Source organism: Pseudoliparis swirei, chromosome 23 (assembly GCF_029220125.1).
Source record: "Pseudoliparis swirei isolate HS2019 ecotype Mariana Trench chromosome 23, NWPU_hadal_v1, whole genome shotgun sequence".
Classification (NCBI taxonomy): domain Eukaryota; kingdom Metazoa; phylum Chordata; class Actinopteri; order Perciformes; family Liparidae; genus Pseudoliparis; species Pseudoliparis swirei.
This window is the reverse complement of record NC_079410.1, coordinates 3,572,277-3,592,485: the sequence shown is the minus strand read 5'-3', so window position 1 is coordinate 3,592,485 and position 20,209 is coordinate 3,572,277. Positions and strand designations below refer to the sequence as shown.

The 20,209-nt window shown below is 42.5% G+C and overlaps 2 protein-coding genes across 3 annotated transcripts; one reads left to right on the top strand and one right to left on the bottom strand.

The window, feature by feature from the left end:
* Nucleotides 1-163: 163 nt before the first annotated feature.
* Nucleotides 164-9,983, bottom strand: grna (granulin a). The gene is made up of 14 exons (XM_056407126.1): nt 9,778-9,983; nt 9,000-9,099; nt 7,863-7,949; nt 6,920-7,033; nt 6,252-6,380; nt 5,376-5,457; nt 4,648-4,754; nt 4,346-4,487; nt 4,153-4,254; nt 3,232-3,329; nt 2,893-3,129; nt 2,040-2,363; nt 1,656-1,895; nt 164-1,584 (listed from the first exon to the last, which is right to left on the bottom strand). Exons 1-14 carry the CDS (start codon nt 9,981-9,983, stop codon nt 1,321-1,323), a joined length of 2,232 nt encoding a protein of 743 aa, XP_056263101.1. The 3' UTR covers nt 164-1,320.
* slc25a39 (solute carrier family 25 member 39) lies at nt 9,960-19,605 on the top strand. Of its 2 annotated transcripts, XM_056407140.1 has the most exons (12): nt 9,961-10,176; nt 11,313-11,425; nt 12,017-12,076; nt 12,283-12,327; nt 12,837-12,946; nt 13,032-13,099; nt 13,654-13,778; nt 13,874-14,047; nt 14,378-14,487; nt 18,195-18,276; nt 18,361-18,441; nt 18,602-19,605. In XM_056407140.1, exons 2-12 carry the CDS (start codon nt 11,323-11,325, stop codon nt 18,718-18,720), a joined length of 1,077 nt encoding a protein of 358 aa, XP_056263115.1. In that variant the 5' UTR covers nt 9,961-10,176; nt 11,313-11,322; the 3' UTR covers nt 18,721-19,605. The 2 variants fall into 2 exon arrangements, with proteins under 2 accessions (XP_056263116.1, XP_056263115.1); XM_056407141.1 differs by lacking the exon at nt 12,283-12,327 and having other exon boundaries at nt 9,960-10,176.
* The last annotated feature ends 604 nt before the right edge of the window (nt 19,606-20,209 follow it).

Genomic DNA, 20,209 nt, shown 5'->3' with positions numbered 1-20,209 from the left:
AACAAAGCCTGACGTCAGAAAAGGCTTAAACCCGACGACGTCATCCTGAAAAGTGGAATTACATCCCGGAAGTACAGACAAGGAAAAACAAGCGTTTAACTAGGAGCCTTCTTTTTTACTCTCTCTCTATTTATAGAAACAAAAGCATTAACAGACAAGTTGTAATATTGTAACACACGTCTTGTTTATTAGTTTAATGCAAATGGAGCTTGTTATGTCTCTATTATTTTAATGCAGATTCATCAGATCATCTCCTTATGTTTGCATCATGGCGTGTTTGAAATCTTCAAAAAGGGACAAGATGCACAAAACTAAAAACACTTCAAATTAATATCTCACTACAGATTACAATATATCTACTACCTAAAAAATCTGAAGAGGATTCGCTTATCATGAGGTGAATATACATATATTTGAAATGATAAAATTACAATTAAACAGCGTCACCTTCACCACAACAATTATAATTTAAAAATCCCTTTTACATTATTTCGAATTAGTGCATCATGCCGAATAGAAATGGCAGTAATAAAATAAAATTAGAATAATTAGTACAAGAAAACAGGAAAGTAAAACAGAAAAAACTAAAGTCAAGAGAGAAATACAATTATATATATATATATATATAGTGGGTTGGATGTTTTATTGTCATTATTATTATCATTATTTTTATTTTGTTTTGCCTTTGTTATTATTTTATTTCTCTCTTTACTTTAGTTTTTCTGTTTTCCTTTCCTGTTTTCTTGTACTAATTATTTTTATTTTATTTTTTAGACTTTGTTATTATTTTCATCTTTTATTTCTTTCTTTACTTTTGTTTTTTCGGTTTTAATTTTCTATTTTATTCTAATTATCTTTTATTTTGTTTTGCCTTTAGTTATTATTTTCAACTTTTATTTCTTTCTTTACTTTCCCTCTGAAATGTAGCAGAACGGTAAATAAAAGGAGCGTAAAATCAAAGTGCACTGAAGTGCAGTTGTGAAATATCTAAAATACTGTCATACTGAAAAACTAAAAGATCTATAAAATATCCTCCTTTGGGCATCATTAGCTCTAATTGACCTTCTCCTTTAGCTGAGTATCAGGTGAAAGCGTTGATATAAGATACATATGAGAAATGATGTGCTGATAATGAGCTTTTAGAGGTTAGTTTTATTCTCTTGGGACTAAGCCAGGCTAGCTGTTTCCCCTTGTTTCTACTCTTTGTGCTCAGCTACGCTAATCATAGACACATAAGATTGGTACACATCTCCTCATCTAGCTCTCTGCAAGAAATAAAATGTGAATATATTCCCATGTTGTTAAACAATGTCCTGCATATCATACGTTAGGAGACGGGCAGCAGCCCCATGAGCTGGCGGAGGTCCTGCAGCAGGTGTTTCCCTCCGGGCAGCCGATCAGCTCGTCACACGGGGCGTCTCTGGGCTCCGAGGGACCGAGCGCGGGGCGACGCTCGGGCAGATACACCCGCGTCAGCGGCACGGTCTCCAGCTGCAGCAGGATGAGCTTCTGGCAGGAGTTGGAGGCCGTGTTGCAGGTGTAGCCCGGGGGGCAGCAGTGCTCCTTATCCGGGCAGCACACGGCCTGCAGACGCAACGCGGTCAGAGGGAGAGACACCGCTTTGTTTTCAGCAAAACCCAGAACCCAGCGCTCACATTTGGGATCGGGCAGCAGCCCCACTCGTCCGACGGCAGGCGGCAGCAGGTGGTCTGCTCGGGGCATTGACTCCGCCCCCCGCCGCACGCCACAGAGCCGGGATCGGCCCGGACGCCGGTGTGGGCCGGGAGCTTGGTGTACCAGGGAATCACCGCTTCCCCTTTGGTGCACGTGGGCTTCTTGGCGTCGCACTGGTAGTTGACGGGGCAGCAGTGGTCCCCATCGGAGCAGCACACCGCCTGTTGGGGGGTGGGGGGGGGAGTGAGAGTGCGATACTTTCATATCGTCCACACTGTTTTCCCATTTCTTCTTTTTAAATTAACAAATTTAAGAATAATGCAGAAATAGGAGGTGGATGGAGGTCACTGGAGGTCACCGCTCACCTGCGGCAGCGGGCAACATCCCCACTGATGAGACGAGGTCATGTAGCAGCAGGTGGTGGACCGAGGGCAGCTGGTGTGGGCGTCACACTGAATGGGCTCCTCCTCGTTATTCTCCTCCTCATCGGTCTCCCGGGCCTCCTTCGCCTCCTCTTCCTCTGGCTCCCCGCGACTTTGGGTCGGAGCGACCGCAGGCGCCGCCGTGGAAAAGGCGGGCGCCTTCCGCTCCATGGGCGTGGAGCCCCGGGGGCCGTCGCAGGTGAGCGTGGCCAGGTTGCAGACGGCGCCGGTCGGGCAGCAGTGCTCGTGGTCGTCGCAGCAGACGGCCTTTTTGAAACGAGGCGACAAGAAATGTTTGAGCGCACGTCAGGTCAAAATAAAAAGGACTGTTCAATGACTTAAGAAATATGCTTCTTTGTTGTCGCGCTGAGAGTTAGACGAGAAGATCGATACCAATGACATGACTGTACGGTCGATGAAGCGACATCCGGCGGGCTAGCTTAGCTTAGCACAAAGACTGTAAACAGAAGGAAACAGCTAGCCTGCCTCTGTCAAAAGAAATCCACCAACCAGCACTCGTAAAACTCACATGTTATATACCCTTTGTGTTTTACTCACATTACTCACTGTTTTTGTGCTAAGCTAAGTTAGCTCTTTATGCTAAGCTTAGCTCCAGGTGGTAGACTCATATTTACCAAACAGACATAAAAGTGGTGTCAATCTTCTCGTCTACATCTCAGCAAGAAAACTAAATGTTGAACTACTCCTTTAAAAACTTGTATTAATCCAACATAAAAGTACGTCACCTTGTTAAAAGCAACCGCACATCTCGGAGAGGTCGATCTAGCGTGTTTACCTGAGGTAGACCGCAGCAGGCCCAGTCATTGGTCTCAGTCCTGCAGCAGGTGGAGCCATCGGGACAATAGTGGGTGGAGTCGCACGGAACGTTCCCCACCCGCGCTTCCTGCCTGGGGGTCGCGGCGACCTTCTTGACCCACGGCACCGAGCGTTCGTCGTCATCGCAGCTCTGCACCGCCAGGTTGCATCGCTTCCCTTTGGGGCAGCAGTGAATTAAATCCGTGCAGCAGACGGCCTGACGGTGTCAGAAAGATGTAGAAACATTAATGTGTGGGCGAAGGGTTTATATTTTTTTTAACAGACTGTGTAAAAACAAAATGGCCGCCTGAAATCATACCTCTGGCAGCGGGCAGCAGCTCCAGCTGCCCGCTGAGTTTTTACAGCACGTGTTGTTATCTGCACACGCTGCTGTAGCATCACACGGGACGTCGATGACTGGAGGAGAACAAAAACATCTGAACTTTGACCCCAGGCTGAGGAATTGACACAGAAACCAATGAAATCCAGAAATATCTTTTCAACATACATTTTTATGCTTTTGAAGAAGAAAAAAAAACTTTTTACGGCTTTAGAATAACTTAATATAATAATCTTTTAATACCGTATTACATTTTAATATACATTACTGATACCATTATCGATTATATGACATTAAATGGAATTCAGCCATTATTAACCTTGTTAAAGCACAACGTCTGCTGCAAGAAAAGGTTTGTTTGTACCTGTAACTCGTGCACCTGGTCTCATTATGTGCGTCTTATGATACATATTGTGCTTGTTTATCCTTATTTATGTGAATATATTATATTTATACCATATTTTCTATGATTATATGCCTCTATGTGTACATCCTTTCTTTTTCATATGCATATCAAGAAAATAAAATGTAAAAAAATGTGATCACATCTAAAAAGGTTTGTGTGCTTGTGAAACATATTGTGTGTGTTCTTGTTTACCCTTATTCATATTAATATATTTTATTTATACTATATTTTGTGTGATTATATGCCTCTGCATCAGTTGATAATTCGACTCGCGGCATGTAAAAATATATCTTAATTATTATAAAATGTGTATTGAAGGAGTTGAACAAAAGATATATGTGTAATGTGCACATCCTTTCTTTTTCAGATGCATATCAAGAAAATGAAATACATTTGAAAAAGTGTGTGTGCCTGTGACACATAAGGTTTGAGGTGTGTGTGTGTATGTGTGTGTGCTTGTGACACACACTTTAAATCCAGGATGGACGCCTCACCTGCAGCCGCCTCGGTGACGGATGAGTCGCCCGTCTCTGGAGGAGGAACCGTGCTCACGGGGGGGAATTCAACAGCTGCCTTTGCAGTGACTTGTTCACCTTCTGAAAGAGGAAACACACACACACAGATTTAGACAATAATGTATTGGAATGAGGAAGTATGTCGACCGTGCAGAACCAGATCAATTCTGACCCCAGTCTGCTCTCATCCTGGCCGGGAATTTGGCCCACATGGGCGTCTCTTTTCTGGTGGACGTGGACGTGCACTTGTTGTGTTGGACGTCACACGCGGCGCCCTCAGGGCAGCAGTGCGTCTTGTCCTCGCAGCACACGGCCTGTTGGGGCAATGGAGACCCACGGAGCATCACCGTTAGATAAGACCACGTAGAGTCAGGACAACCGGGCATGCAAATACATCATTTGACTTTTTCCCTCATTCATAATCTCAATTAGAAATTCAAAGATGTCGCCTTGTGCACGTCGATAACGTTGTACCTTTGGCAGGGGGCAGCACGCCCACGTTCCCTCTGCGGTGTCACAGCAGGTGGATTCATCCGGACACTCTGACGCTGCATCGCCGCACAGCACCGTGCTCACCAGCTCTGCAACAACAGAAACATTCTTGAAGGCGATAGAAGTTTGATCTGCACATGCGTTTCAACAACGATTGTTCGATTCAAAGTGCTTCACGTGACACTTAAAAAGGCTCCGAGGCAAATAAACCAGCAAGAGTACGCTAGATTTACATAAAAAGATCCAACTGAAGAACTCTTTCACAATAAAAGTTGCTAGATTTTGCAAAAGAAATGTAATGAACTTCGCAGTACGGACATTTAACCCTCCTGTTACCTTTAGGGTCAATTTGACCCCGTTCAATGTTTAATGTCGGTGTTCTTTGGGGTCAATTTGACCCCAGGCTGTTTTTCACTGTGTCAAACATATAAGAAATATCAACTTTTTAATATATTTAAAGGGCTATTTAGGTAGTCAACAAACAAACATAAAGTACCTCACACTTAAACTTGGGAAACAATATTAATTCTAATAATTTTCTCGAGGTTTTAATCGCTGGGGTCAAATTGACCCCGAGGGTAAAATATGTTAGTAAATGTAAAGGTAACAGGAGGGTTAAATAACCCTGGTTTAAATCACGAGGTCCTAAAAGTTGAAAAATGCACGACTGGTCGGATCAAGAGTATAAGCAAAAATATAAAGCATTTCACCTTTTTTGATGCAGGAGCGGCTGTCTGCGCTGCACTGGTGGGCCTCGGGACAGCAGTGTTTCCCATCAGAGCACGGGACCCCCTGTGGGGGGGGTCAGGAGGTCAAAACCCATTTAATAAATGGAATACATGTATAGAAACAAGGGTTCAATCTTGACCCCAAATCGGTGACCTAGTAAAGATGCAGAAATAGAAGGAAGTTCAGTGAAGTGAAAAGGCTTGTTCCTCCTTGGGACAGGAAGTCCCCGGATTTTAGGGGAAACATTTTGCACACGCACCCGTAATATCACGAGTGTTACGGCATTAGTGGTTCATCAACGATGAACTCCCAGTTTGTCACTGAAACCACCGTGAAGCACTTCTTCAAAATCAAATTCATCAATACAGTGCGTGTAGTTTTTACCCTGTTTCCTCTGATCATTGTACTATTACTTGAAAATTATATTTGGATGTCATTTAATTTAATTATATATTGGTGTATTTAAGACGGGGACTGTGTACAATAAATATATTGCACCATAAATAACACAATGCTAATATTCAACTGTTGTCCCATGTGTAAAATACACATCCCAATATAATAAAAACATCCACATTAATAAATACAGATATAGGAAATACATATAACAGCTTAATGACAACATGACTGTGGTACTTTTAACCATCTTTTAACATTAGTTTTGACTGAAGCTAATGCACTTAGAAAGCGTAAATATTGTACGAACATACAGATGAACAACAGCCTCTTGGCTAATAACTCTGGCACATTTACAGAAATATTTTTATTAATGTGCACTGGCCCTTATCAAATATACTAAAGAGAATAAATATTTAATAAATTGCATGTAATGTTTGTGGTGGACGAGGTTCGATCACCTGATCTGAGGGACAGCAGCCATATCTGGTGAGGGCCCTCAGGCAGGAGAACTCAGCCGGGCACCGAGACCCATCCGGACACACGCTGTCGTCCTCCTCCCCCAGGTACGCCTTGATCATCCTGAAGGACTGCAGGGGACACGACTGGCTTTCAATATGTCTCACTCTCACTCGGTGTGTCTTTACAATGAAAGCCACAGGTGTCAACCACAAGGCCCACGGGCCGCATGCGGCCCACCACGTCATTTTCAGTGGCCCCTGACGGCTTGAAAGACACATGATCATCGTTTCAAGAAATTAGAGAAAAATATCCTGTGCTTTTATTTTGAAGGTTTCAAATTAAATGGATTGATGTTATAATATTAAAGAGATGTTCATTTCATGTGTTCCCTGATGGCTTGAAACTTAAAGACACATGATCACCTTTTCTTCAAGAAATTAAAGAAAAATATCCTGTGCTTTTATTTTGAAGGTTTCAAATTAAATGGATTTATGTTATAATATTAGAGAAATGTTCTTATGTACAATATTTCTACACATTAAAATGAACAATAATCAAATGCAGAGAGAGTTATTTAACAATGTGTTTGGGTAGTTTATGTAGTGTTGACGCTGCTGTGACCCGCGGTGAACATGAGTTTGACTCCCCTGAGGTAGAGCATCCTCACCTTGGAGAGCCCAGAAGCTCTCTCCACCTGGGCGGCGGCGGCGGCGGACCCCGTGGAGTTCACGCAGCTGGACGTGGCCGCGTTGCAGACCGTCCCCATCGGGCAGCAGTGATCCTACAAAGGGGACATTTTGACTTACGGCGTTTTAAAACTATATCTATCACACCGGCTGAGCTTTTATCTGGCTCGTACAGAGCATGAATAGTCCCGCTGTTCAGCCTTCGTTTATTTCCATTTCATAGTACAAGCAGGGTTATCTTGGTTATTTACATTTAACTATGAGATGGACAAAGTATCCTCCTGAAGTGGAAGCACTATAACTTTACTGGTTTATCTTGTGAGGAGGTGACGGTGATTGTGAGGCCCTTCAACAATGCAATTCAATTCAGTTTATTTTATATAGCCCAATATCACAAATTACGAATTTGCCTCAGCGTGCTTTACAATCTGTACACATACGACATCCCTGACCTTTGACCTCACATCGGATCAGGAAAAACTCCCAAGAAATATAAAATAAACCCTTTCAGGGGGAAAAAAGGGAAGAACCCTTCAGGAGAGCAACAGAGGAGGATCCAGAGTGTTAAGTGTCTTTTTGTTTAACTTATTATGAGCCTAAAAAAGATATTTGCAATTATACATTAATATGACACGTTATGAAACATAATGAATGTCAACCACTCAGAATCTTGTCTGAGACTAAAATTTGATTAAAAATGCAGTTGCTGCATTTTTTTTGTGTGGGGCGGTGTGCACAAAACAACTTAATAAGTAGATACTTTAAAGGCATGTTTTGCATTCAGGCATTTGTTTTAAAAACTACTAACATTTGAATGTATAGGTTTCCAGTGATCAAATCTAAATATGTCTTATTTTACCAGCCAGTTCACACCAGGTAGAGTCATCATGTTCACTTATGAGGCTCAACGTGTAGGAACCGTACCTGGTCTTCACATCTGCCTCCATCCGGACACTCCTCAGCACCAACCAGAGCCAGGAGAGCCCAGCAGACCACGACCCACTTCTGCATCTGCACACAGGACACACACAAACACACACACACACGCACCCGCACACACACACACAGGTCATCAAAGAAAGTGAAAGATGTGCATGTAGAAGATCAGAAATAACATGTTTGTATTCACTTCAGCTGAAAGTATATTGATCCTGTGACTCAAGTATAAGCTCACTCATATTTATATATATATATATATATATATATACATACACTACCGCTCAAAAGTTTGGGGTCACTTAGAAATGTCTTTATTTTTCAATAAAGATAACATTAATCAGAAATACACTCTCTACATTGTTAATGTGGTAAATGACTATTCTAGGTGGAAACGTCTGGTTTCTAATGAAATATCTCCATAGGTGTATAGAGGCCCATTTCCATCAACGATCACTCCAGTGTTCTAATGGTACATTGTGTTTGCTAATCGCCTTAGAAGACTAATGTCTGATTAGAAAACCCTTGTGCAATTATGTTAGCACAGCTGAAAACAGTTATGCTGATATAAGCCATACAACTGGCCTTCCTTTGAGCTTGAAGTTTGAAGAACAAAATTAATACTTCAAATATTAATCATTATTTCTAATCTTGTCAATGTCTTGACTATATTCTCTATTCAATTTTCAATTCATTTGATAAATAAAAGTGAGTTTTCATGGAAGACACGAAATTGTCTGGATGACCCCAAACTTTTGAACGGTAGTGTATATATATATATATATATATATATATATATACAGGAACCATATATATATATATATATAACCATATATATATGGTTCCTGGTTTGTAATCTGTATTTCCCTTTAATTTAGCAACAGTTCACTTTCCTCTGAATATGAGAGAGAAAGGTGCATCGTCTAAATAAAACCTCTGCGAGTCAGAATAAACTGTGGACGCTTTACATGAAAGTATTAAACCATGTAGAATCAATATAAAATAATAAATTCTGTAAATGTTCGTGAATCGTTGTCAAACATGTTTACAGTTCATACAAATTAATTCTTCATCAATTAAACAATGTCTCCGATTGTAAAAGATGAAAGTTTATTGTGTTCTTACCTTGAGAGAAGACGGAAAGGTGTGAGCAGGAAGGTGTTTCACACAAGTCTGGCCCCGAAACAACATCAACCATAGACCAGCTTCCTCATGGACACGCCCCCTAGACGAGAGAGAGAGGGAGAGAGAGGGGGGGGGGGCGGGAGAGAGTATGTATGAGAGAGAGATAGAGAGAGGGAGACAGCGCCTGTACTTTATCATAGTAATAAAATAATAACACTGAACTCCGGAGTCTGCACAATACGGTCACCACTTTATTTCTTTCTCTACGCACTATGCTGTGCTCTTTTTCTTCTTCCGTTTTATCCTTCACAATAAAAGTTTTAACTATCTAAAAACTGTTCCAACAAAAAAAAGGCCATGATTACAGTAACAGCATGCATTGCCTGTGATATATGTTTGGGATTATTCAATCACAATGTGTGCCTCAGTGTCCTCTTTTTATAATATGTTCTATTATTTATAATATTTAAATTATTGTGGATTCTTAACTTTTTGTATTACTTTTTGTATTGCTCGTTTGCTTATTTATAAAACTTGTTTTGATGTTGTTTATTATGTATCTTATTTGCAAAATACCCCATGCTGCTGTAAATGTCCCCGCTCCCGTGACTTATGTTTATTTCACTTTTTTTTAATTGTCTATGTTCTACCCTCTGCATGTTAGTTTAAATGTATATATGTGGTATTCACGTTTCTTATCGACAATTTATGAAATTGTCCATGTTGAATTGTTAAATAAAGAATTATATTTAAAAAAAGAAGAAAAAAGATTGTTTACATGCGGCAGCTGCGGCGCACCCCAGTGACGCGTCCACGAGGCGACGCCAGAGCAACGGCAGCATTGGCAGCGTCAAGGGGGCGGGGCCTGATCGACAGCCGCAACGGCAGCAGCCTAAAGGGGGCGGGGCCTGACGAGCGCTGACATCTTACCACTGATCTCCACCTCGCCTCACTCCACCAGTAACGCGCCTCCGTCGAGTACATTATGTACTAACTTACCAAACTGCCCACCCACTGACTGCCCCACTACACAAAACAAACATGTCCGCAACGGAGACCCAACGGTTAAATTGCAGCGTAACGTTTAACGCTAGCTCCTAAAAAACGTGCCGTTTCACCTGAAATGGGTGAAGACGCCTCTGCTTCTCCCCGACACGCCGGCAGCTGAAGGAGACAGGTGAGTGACGGACAACCGGCCGGGAAGCAGTGTGTCTGTTCGCGTGGTTGTTCGCGTGGTTGTTCGTGCGTCAGCATGTTAGCGTGTCAGCATGTTAGCGTTAGCTAGCTAGACGTCACGTAACGCTGTCCGCGCACAGCTGACGTCATTAACTGTGGGCGCTCGTGGAGGTTTTCACGAGACGTGAAGGTCGTTTAGGCAACGAGGTGTCATTTAGGAGAAGGTGAAGGGAACATCCTCCCGGGTTAGGACACGACGCGCGTGAGAGTGTGTGAGTGTGTGTGTGTGTGTGTGTCGCAGGCACTGGGAGGTTTATCTTGGTGTTCGGCGCGTGCCAATAAACACATAGTAATAATAATATTATTACTTACATTATTACATAATACATACTATATTATTATAAAATAGTATGTATTATGAAGATAGATGGTTACTTTAAAGCAATGTCAACATGAACAATAAAATGATATAAGTGTTTAAAAACTTTATTAATTAATTAACAAATTTATTTTATTGTGCAGTAGACAGTGATTATTTTTATTTAACACCCTTGTTTGGCAGCTTAGTTGGCCGACACACCTGGAAGGCTAACCGGCTTCAGTTGTCACACTAAAGTACAATTATGTCTATTAATACAGTTTAAAGGGCGTGCAAAAAAACACACAAAAAACACACGAACACAACTCAGTGACAGGAACATAGATCTAGCAAAAACATCTGGGCTCCCACTGAGGGATTTGCCGCTAATGTGGATCATAAAAATAATTAAAATAAACCCGTGGAAGTTGAGACATGTGATCATTTATTGTGAGGTCTTTATGTATCGACCCCCTCCCGTCGTCAGGAGTGGGCCTGTGGAGGTGAGGCGCTCCCCGGCTGTCTGGGGACATGCACATCCGAGATAAGCTATCGCGCCGTCACAACGACCCCGTCATAACAAGACGACGCCTCTGACTTCACGACGCCGTCATCATCTCGCGTTTCAGGAAGGAACGGTCTTATTTCACAACGGGGTGTTTCATTTTATTGATCGTGTGGAGCAACCAGCATTCCTTTGAGTTGTGTCACAACGACGCCTGTCTGACGGTTTACTTTGAAGGACACGGCGTTCTCACCGTGGAGCTTTATTTTGACAGGCGGGGCAGGATGGAGGAGCGGGCCGGCGGCGGCGGCGGCTCCGTGGCTGCGATCTCTCCCGTGCAGCAGATGCTGGCTTCTGGCACCGGAGCCCTCCTCACGTCCATCTTTGGTGAGGTCATGAAAACAAAGAAAAAGCACCTTGTGTATTGATGGTGTACATTTGTCTTGTTGTCTTAAGTTTCCATTTTATTCATGTCCCGCACTATAAAACTCCTTCTTCATGGAAGTGAATGGTCGACTTACACACGCACAGAAGTTGGCACGAGTATAACTTCATTTTTAGAGCCGTCGTTGGTCCGCTGCACATTTGTTATGATCCACGAGTGAACGGCCGTGGCCTTCGCTCCCAGAGCTCTGTGCGTGGCGCTGAGGTTGTTTTATCCGACAATCATTGATATAAACGGGGAGGACAAAACAATAGAAACACTCGCCAGTTCAACGCAACGCACTTCAACTGCAGCCTCCAGAACGCCCAGAAACCACCATGACTCGACACATCTGGGCTGACCTCCATGTTGGATTCGAGGAATTAGACTGTTTAGTCGTAGCTGCGGACTGTGTGTGTGTGTGTGTGTGTGTGTGTGTGTGTGTGTGTGTGTGTGTGTGTGTGTGTGTGTGTGTGTGTGTGTGTGTGTGTGTGTGTGTGTGTGTGTGTGTGTGTGTGTGTGTGTGTGTAATAGTTACACTGATGTGTTCACAGTCACACCGCTGGACGTGGTGAAGATCCGGCTGCAGGCCCAGCAGACCCCGTTCCACCAGGGTGAGACCAGGAGCTCGTCTTCTTCTGTGTTTTTTTTGTTCTGATCACAGATTAACTCGTCATGTCTGCTTCTTCTTCTTCTTCTTCTGCCCTCCGTGTGTCTCCGGATGTTTTCTCTAACCCCAACAACACCCGTCTCTCTTGTTTCTTCACCTCTCTCTCCTCTGCTTTTCACCCGCTCTGTTTGCTTGTCTTGGTGCCTGCAGCCTGTGACTCTGCTCCGCGGGGCGGCGTCCTGCGCCCGTCCAAGTGTGAGTATCCCACCGGCCGTCGCCGCATGCAACAAAACGTGGCCGCATGTTGTTTTTCAACGCAGTCGCCCGTGCAGCTCGACTTTCCGCGTCGTGGCCACGCGTTCCCTTTCCAAAGAAAGCAACATCGAATTCACGTGTTTTCCGCTCGGACGTCCACGTTTGCGTCCTCTTGCCTGCGGTCGTATCCGTTCGTCACTGTAAGAGCCACAAGTGTGTTTTTAGTAAATTTAAGTTTCAGAATTGTTTATAATTTAATATTTAGAATTATGCTCACGGTGGAGGAACTATAAGTTGAATATATTATACATATATCTCTTAAAACTCTTAAATAAACCCACAGAGTAAGCAGCGGCGTTGCCTTCAGAGCGACCCTGAGGGCGTCGCCTCTCTGGATCCTGTCAAACATTCTCATATTCAGACGCTTGTTTCGGATGTTCGGTGATGTAAATGATCCGGTCTGTTGCAGTTCGATACGTTTAACCCGCTGCTTGTTTTTCTCGTCTCAGGGAAATGTTTCCTGTACTGTAACGGCCTGATGGATCACATCTACGTGTGCCAGAACAGAACCAGTTGCACCAGCTGGTACAACACGCCCACACACTTCAGTGGCACGCTTGTGAGTAACGAGCACATCGGCTTCGTCCCCCCCCCCCAAAAATAAATAAATCTGACCGCGTCTTGTCTGTCCATCGACTCCACAGGACGCTTTTGTGAAAATCACTCGCCACGAAGGATTCCGGTCTCTGTGGAGCGGACTGCCTCCAACGCTGTGAGTCTCATCGAGGAAACCTTCACATTACTCGTCTTCAGGTTTCGGCTGAAAGAGATTCTCATATTTATCTTTAGTGTTCTCGCTTTCTTTTCTACTTTGAGTGCCGTGATACAAGGTTTACTCTGGGTCTGAGGTAACGGCTCTTACCAATACATTATTTTTTAAACTCAAAGGGATAGTTGGATATAGTAGGAGATGGAAAGTGCTGCTGTCGGCGTATTTCAGACGAAAAAAATCAGTTTAAGTGTTCGCTGTATTTAGAATATTTTCAACTCTTTTTCCCCTCTGACGGGGAACCGAAGCCGTCATCTTCTCTCTTCAAAGTCAAAACTAAACCACAACTAAAGCAGTCATGTGACCTCCCAGAACACAAGCGTTGCTGTTAGTTAGTTAATTTGTGTTATTCTGTGACTTGGTGTTTTTAAAAGTCTCACAATAACACAAATAAACTAAACTACGTCTCTTTTGGTATGAACACGTTCCTTCATATGGCATACATTGCTTTCATTAGCTCTTATATATTGATGTGTGTGTGTGTGTGTGTGTGACAGTGTCATGGCCGTCCCTGCCACCGTCATCTACTTCACCTGCTACGACCAGCTGCGTGACTTCCTGAGGTTCGGTCTGGGTTTCCAGGGCAGCCTGGTCCCCCTTGTGGCCGGTGGTCTGGCCCGATGTGAGTCCATTTGAAGGTATCCTCACTCCAGCGTGTTCGATGAGTGTTTTTGACCCCCGTGTGTGTGTGTGTGTGTGTGTGTGTTGCTCTCCCAGTGGGGGCCGTGACGGTGATCAGCCCTCTGGAGCTGGTCCGGACCAAGATGCAGGCCCGCCGGCTGTCCTACGGCGAGCTGCGGGTCTGCATCCGCTCGGCGGTGGCCCAGGACGGGCTGCTGTCCCTGTGGCGGGGCCTGGGGCCCACCGTGCTCCGGGACGTGCCCTTCTCCGGTGAGAGCGCCACCCCAGGGTGCCCAATGAGAAGGATGTTGCATAGTTACAAACAAAACACAGAATGAGACAAGTTAAAAGAGACTAAAAGTTAAGAGACGGTGACATTCCAGAGTCTTCAGAAACTTCTCCTGATGACATGTTTCCTCTAGTCAGATTTTATTTATTTAACAACATTCCGAAACACAAACTGGCCTCAAGAGACTTTACAACGTGTCCAGAATAAAACATCCTCTGTCCTTTAGGACCTCCAGTCAGAACAATCCAACAATACAGTTGTTTACTAAAGTGTAAAATGTCTGCCTGTGTGTGTGTGTGTGTGTCTTATAGCGTTGTACTGGTTTAACTACGAGCTGGTGAAGGCCCAGCTGTGTGAGCGCTCCCTAATGACTCAGGCCAACTTCTCCATCAGCTTCACAGCAGGAGCTGTTTCTGGAGCTGTAAGTCCTCATCTTTCACATATATATATATAGCATTTCTTTTAAATATATTTTATATTTAATTTCTTTTATATATAGCATTTTTTTTTATATATATATATTTTGATATAAAAATATTGTTATATATATTAAAATATATGTATTTATATATATATATTTCTTATATATATATTTTTTTAAATATATATATTTATATATTTTTAAATATACAGGACTGTCTCAGAAAATTAGAATATTGTGATAAAGTTCTTTATTTTCTGTAATGCAATTAAAAAAACAAAAATGTCATGCATTCTGGATTCATTACAAATCAACTGAAATATTGCAAGCCTTTTATTCTTTTAATATTGCTGATTATGGCTTACAGCTTAAGAAAACTCTAAAATCCTATCTCATAAAATTTGAATATTTCCTCAGACCAAGTAAAAAAAAGATTTATAACAGCAAAACAAAATCAAACATTTGAAAATGTGTTTCCAGGTGTTTCGAGTTAATTAGACGATTCAAGTGATTTGTTTAATACCCTACTAGTATACTTTTTCATGATATTCTACTATTTAGAAATAGGATATTTGAGTTTTCTTAAGCTGTAAGCCATAATCAGCAATATTAAAAGAATAAAAGGCTTGCAATATTTCAGTTGATTTGTAATGAATCCAGAATGCATGACATTTTTGTTTTTTTAATTGCATTACAGAAAATAAAGAACTTTATCACAATATTCTAATTTTCTGAGACAGTCCTGTATATATATACACACACACAGAGGGAGAACAAATAAAATTAAAGCTGCAAGCAGCGATGAACGGGTCCTCTTCCTGCTTCGCACGTCGGGGGTGCTGGCCGGACGCCGGCCCCCTCGGCCGAGAGCGCACGCACGGCGTTCGGGCGTTTGACCGTTCGTCACGCGACACTGATTTTACTTTGCTAGTCGGTGGCGCTTTGACTCTGAGTGAAAAAAGGCTTGTTGATATCCTCAGGCCTTGAATTCTACGAAGCATGAGAAGTTTGGAGCAGATTTGAGCGAGTCCAGGGTTAGCAGCAGGGGACGCTGTGACAATGTGAACATATACATGCATCATGTGTATCCATGTGAAGTCTAGACCTTGTCATGTAAATTACATGTGAATGTGATTCAACGTGTCGCTACGAGCTCCACAGGGAAGCATCATCGAGGTCTTAGGTCTATTCTGGTATATTTTGAGAGCGATCTGAATAATCTGCGAGCAGTGTATAAAAGTAAAAAACATGTAACTTCCTAGTGCCACTAGTTGGCGCTAAGTCCAGAAAAAAATTAGCATATGGATGTCTTCAGGGTCATTATGTCATGATGTATGAGAAATATGGAGCAGATTCCATTATGTATGGCTGAGTTACAACAACGTCAATTTTCATGGCGAATGGCGTTTCTTTCCAGAAAAAAATTAGCATATGGAAAAATTAGCATATGGATGTCTTCAGGGTCATTATGTCATGATGTATGAGAAATATGGAGCAGATTCCATTATGTATGGCTGAGTTACAACAACGTCAATTTTCATGGCGAATGGCGTTTATTTCCAGAAAAAAATTAGCATATGGAAAAATTAGCATATGGATGTCTTCAGGGTCACTATGTCATGATGTATGAGAAATATGGAGCAGATTACATAATGTATGGCCGAGTTACAACAACGTCAATTTTCATGGCGAATGGTGTTTCTTTGCCGGTCCGGCAAACGCACATAGTTTAATATTTTTGAAATCTTTCAAAGATTTTTCAAGACAAAGGTCTCAAGACCCTACTGCCCAAGTTTGGAATGAATCGGGTTTAAGCACTAGGAGGAGTTAACGGTTTTACAACCCCTAAAAACATGAAAAAAGGCCAAAAAGGCATAATTTGAGGGATTGATTGTAGCGCCCCCTAATGTTCAAATATTATGAAAAAATCAAGGTAGGTTAAGGGTGTCCTTGTGGACATAGGCTACCAATTTGGTGAAGATAGACCAAGTGATTTGGAAGTTAGGTGTCTTTACATATTATACCACACCCCTTGGATGTTCATTGGTCCATATCTTCTGAAAACAATGACCTATCAACAATCTTTCAAAGATTTCTGATGGCATCGAACCGATAATGAACCACAGCAAGTTGTGTATGATTTGGACGAAGCGTTTCAGAGGAGTTAAACAAAAAGTGTTTTTAACAAAATTCAAAATGGCGGAAAATCTAAGTAGGCGGAGCTTAGGGGTCTGAGAGGCTTTTTTGTAGAGCAGGTCAATTCTGACCTGTGGAACAAATCTGAAGTCAATCGGTCATCGGGGGAAGAAAGCTATTGCTTCTGAAAAAAAAAGTTTGTAGGGGGCGCTATTGAGACATGTTTTTTTACACAACTACGAAAACTCAATAATCTAAAAATTTTCACCGGTCTGCTTGTGCATGTGTAATTTAAGTCTGCTGGGGCGCACGGTGTGCGGGCAGACGACGTTTGAACACGACAAAGGATAAAAATAAAAATCGTTACAATAACAATAGGTTCCTCTACGACGAAGTCGACGAGGACCCTAATAAGACGAGCTTCGAGAAAACACGACGTGAACTCTGGTCTGAAAACACAAAGATTCAGACTCCAGCTGTGAGCAGTGAATGCATCGTCAGGTTATGTTTCTACAATAACTCGACTGCAGGCTGTGTGCTCTTCAGTATACCATATATATCAATACTAGTGCTGTGAAAAATCTGAACTCTGTCCGCTCTCATGCAGACGGTCTGTTCATCGGTAATGATCCTTCCGCAGGTTCACCTCCGGAAACCTTGTTACGACTTCTACTTCCTGTAGATCAGGGTCTCAACACGTCGATCGCGGCGTAGTGTCGGTAGATCGCATGACATTAAAAAGATTGGCCCGCCCCCTGACGTGTTCTCTAGAGCACGTCTTTGTTCTTTTATTAAACTAAACGTCTGTTGTTGATGGTATCTCCACAGCAGCATGTCATCTCTGTCTCTACGCGTTGCGTTAACACTTATCGATCTCCGTCTGGCGCGCCACAGAGCTCCGTGCGCGCGCATCGGGACCGAGCAAAAAAAAAGTCACTTGTCAATCTGTCCACCTTTAGATTGTATCATGGTGGAGTTAATGGTTGACAAACAAGAGAAAAATGTTCTGTTTAACCTCCTGTTACCTTTACATTTACTAACATATTTTACCCTCGGGGTCAATTTGACCCCAGCAATTAAAACCTCCAGAAAATTATTAGAATTAATATTGTTTCCCAAGTTTAAGTGTGAGGTACTTTATGTTTGTTTGTTGACTACCTAAATAGCTCTTTAAATAAATAAAAAAGTTTATATTTCTGATATGTTTGACAGTGAAAAACAGCCTGGGGTCAAATTGACCCCAAAGAACACCAACATTAAACATTGAATGGGGTCAAATTGACCCGAAAGGTAACAGGAGGGTTAAACATTCTGTTTAGGATGAAGATGTATTAATGTTCCATCTGGAAGAAAACTGCTAAATAACTGCTGAGTTGCAGCACCATTGTATAGAAGAATGTATATATCCGTCTTTTGTCATAAATCTCTATATTCTCACAAAATATACCGAGAATATCGGTAATATGTGATTAATCATGATTAATCCACAAAAACCTGTGATTAATCTGATTAAACATTTTAATCGTTTCACAGCCCTAATCAATACATATACATATATATTTTGTGTCTAGGTTGCCGCCATCCTGACGCTGCCTTTTGACGTGGTGAAGACGCGGAGGCAGATCCAGCTGGGAGAGATGGATACTCTGGGAGGTTTGTGTTTACACCTATACTCACTTTATTTATTGACGTATTTATGCGTCTTCTAAACCGTAACTCTTTCCCGTTTCCTCTCAGCCTCCTTAAAAAAAACGACATCCACGTGGCACATAATGAAGGAGATCTGGGCTGAGATGGGCTACAGAGGCCTGTTCGCAGGTACGCACCAACAAGCGTCTATTGTTACATCTATTGTTAAAGCTGATTTTAATTTTTTTGCCTTTTTAATCCTAGATTAAGCGAGTCCCCGTTGGTGGAACCCGACCGTCCCTTTATTGCGTCTTTCACGCCCCGTGACTGTTTTGCGTCTTCTCCTCAGGTTTCATGCCCCGGGTGATCAAAGTGGCGCCGGCGTGCGCCGTCATGATCAGCAGCTACGAGTTCGGAAAGGCCTTCTTCCAGCAGATGAATCTGGACCGCGAGCGGCTGGCGTCCTGAGACCAGGACGGACGGCGGCGAGGAACACGGCGGCCTGGACGCATCAACGCACATCGACAATGAGCTTGAACAACAGAGCTGAGAGATCCTCTCCAGGACCGCAGACCTCCTTCACTGATGATTATCTGTGTGAACTTTTTAACGGGTATCTTTTAAAATAAGATAATGAGGGGGCGTTCTTTCATGGCGAGCTCGGCGAATCACGCCCGAAATAATCGACGGGCGACATGCGAACCCTCTTCAGGGCTTAAAGTGCACCTCAGCTCAGCTGCATGAGTCTCCAACGTTGTCATTCCTCGAGCTCGAGTCTCGGCTGCACGGCATGTTCCCCTCTGCCCGCGGTCCACATGGACCGGTCCACCCTGCATTAGCTTTACTGCATTCCCGTAGCGGGGCATGTTTTGACGTCCGAGGCGGGCGGCTGACTGCTGTGTTTTCTGTGTACTGGGTAGATTTTGAGAGATGGAATGTGAAAGTACACGTTTATGATGTTTTTTGCGGGTGACGCGACGCGAAAAAGCCTGATGGCGAAATGTGAGCGAGCATTCTCTGAAGATACGTTTTCCATCGGTACGTTAATTTTGCGCTTTTGAATATATTTTAGAAATCCAGTGAGATTCGAACACATTGGTCTGTGGAAGCGGCCGCTGCCAGATTCCCGAAAAAAATCGCACACAATTTATTACATTTTGCAAATGATTTAATGGGATGAAGTAACTGGGAGGCGTCACGAACTTTGGGCTTGCTGGTGATGAAATCTAAAGTTGTTGCAACACTGAATTATAAAACAAAATATTAATGCCTTAACCTGAAAGATGTAAAAGTTTGTCTTCTGTTTGTCTGTTTTTTATGAATGAAATGGTAATAAATGTAAAGACCGCTTTACACGATGTGTGATTCTTTTAATTCGGAGTTTGTAAATGACCCTTTAACGTTATACATTAGTTATTATTGAGAAGGGCTGTTGTTCATAATATAGTTAAGTGGTTCTCAACCTTTATTCAGTGACTTACACCCTGTGAAATATCTTTTCAGCCATTACCCCCGAACCAGCACAACATTATTTTGGGGGTCTCAACATTTAACAAACATCCAGAATTTAAAAAATGTTTCTCTCGTCCAAAATATAAAGTGAATAGTAGGCTGTGACATCATTGTCTGACTTAATATATAACATTCAGTTTAAGAACGTACACTTCTATTTTATTGCATATTCATTAAATTACAATTTTTTAATTTATTTTTTACAAATCTCACGTACTCCGTCGAGTGCCTTCACGTGACCCCAGTGGTACACGTACCCCCATTTGAGAAACACCGATATAGGGCATGTTAATAAAAAGAAAATAAGAAAATACACAGAATAAACAGCAAATTGTAGTTTTTATCAAATACACAGTTCAAAGTAACTGTCAGTACAGTTGTAAACTAAGTTGACGAAAACACATTAATATTGTATCCTACCTAGAGACGGATGTACAGTACTTGA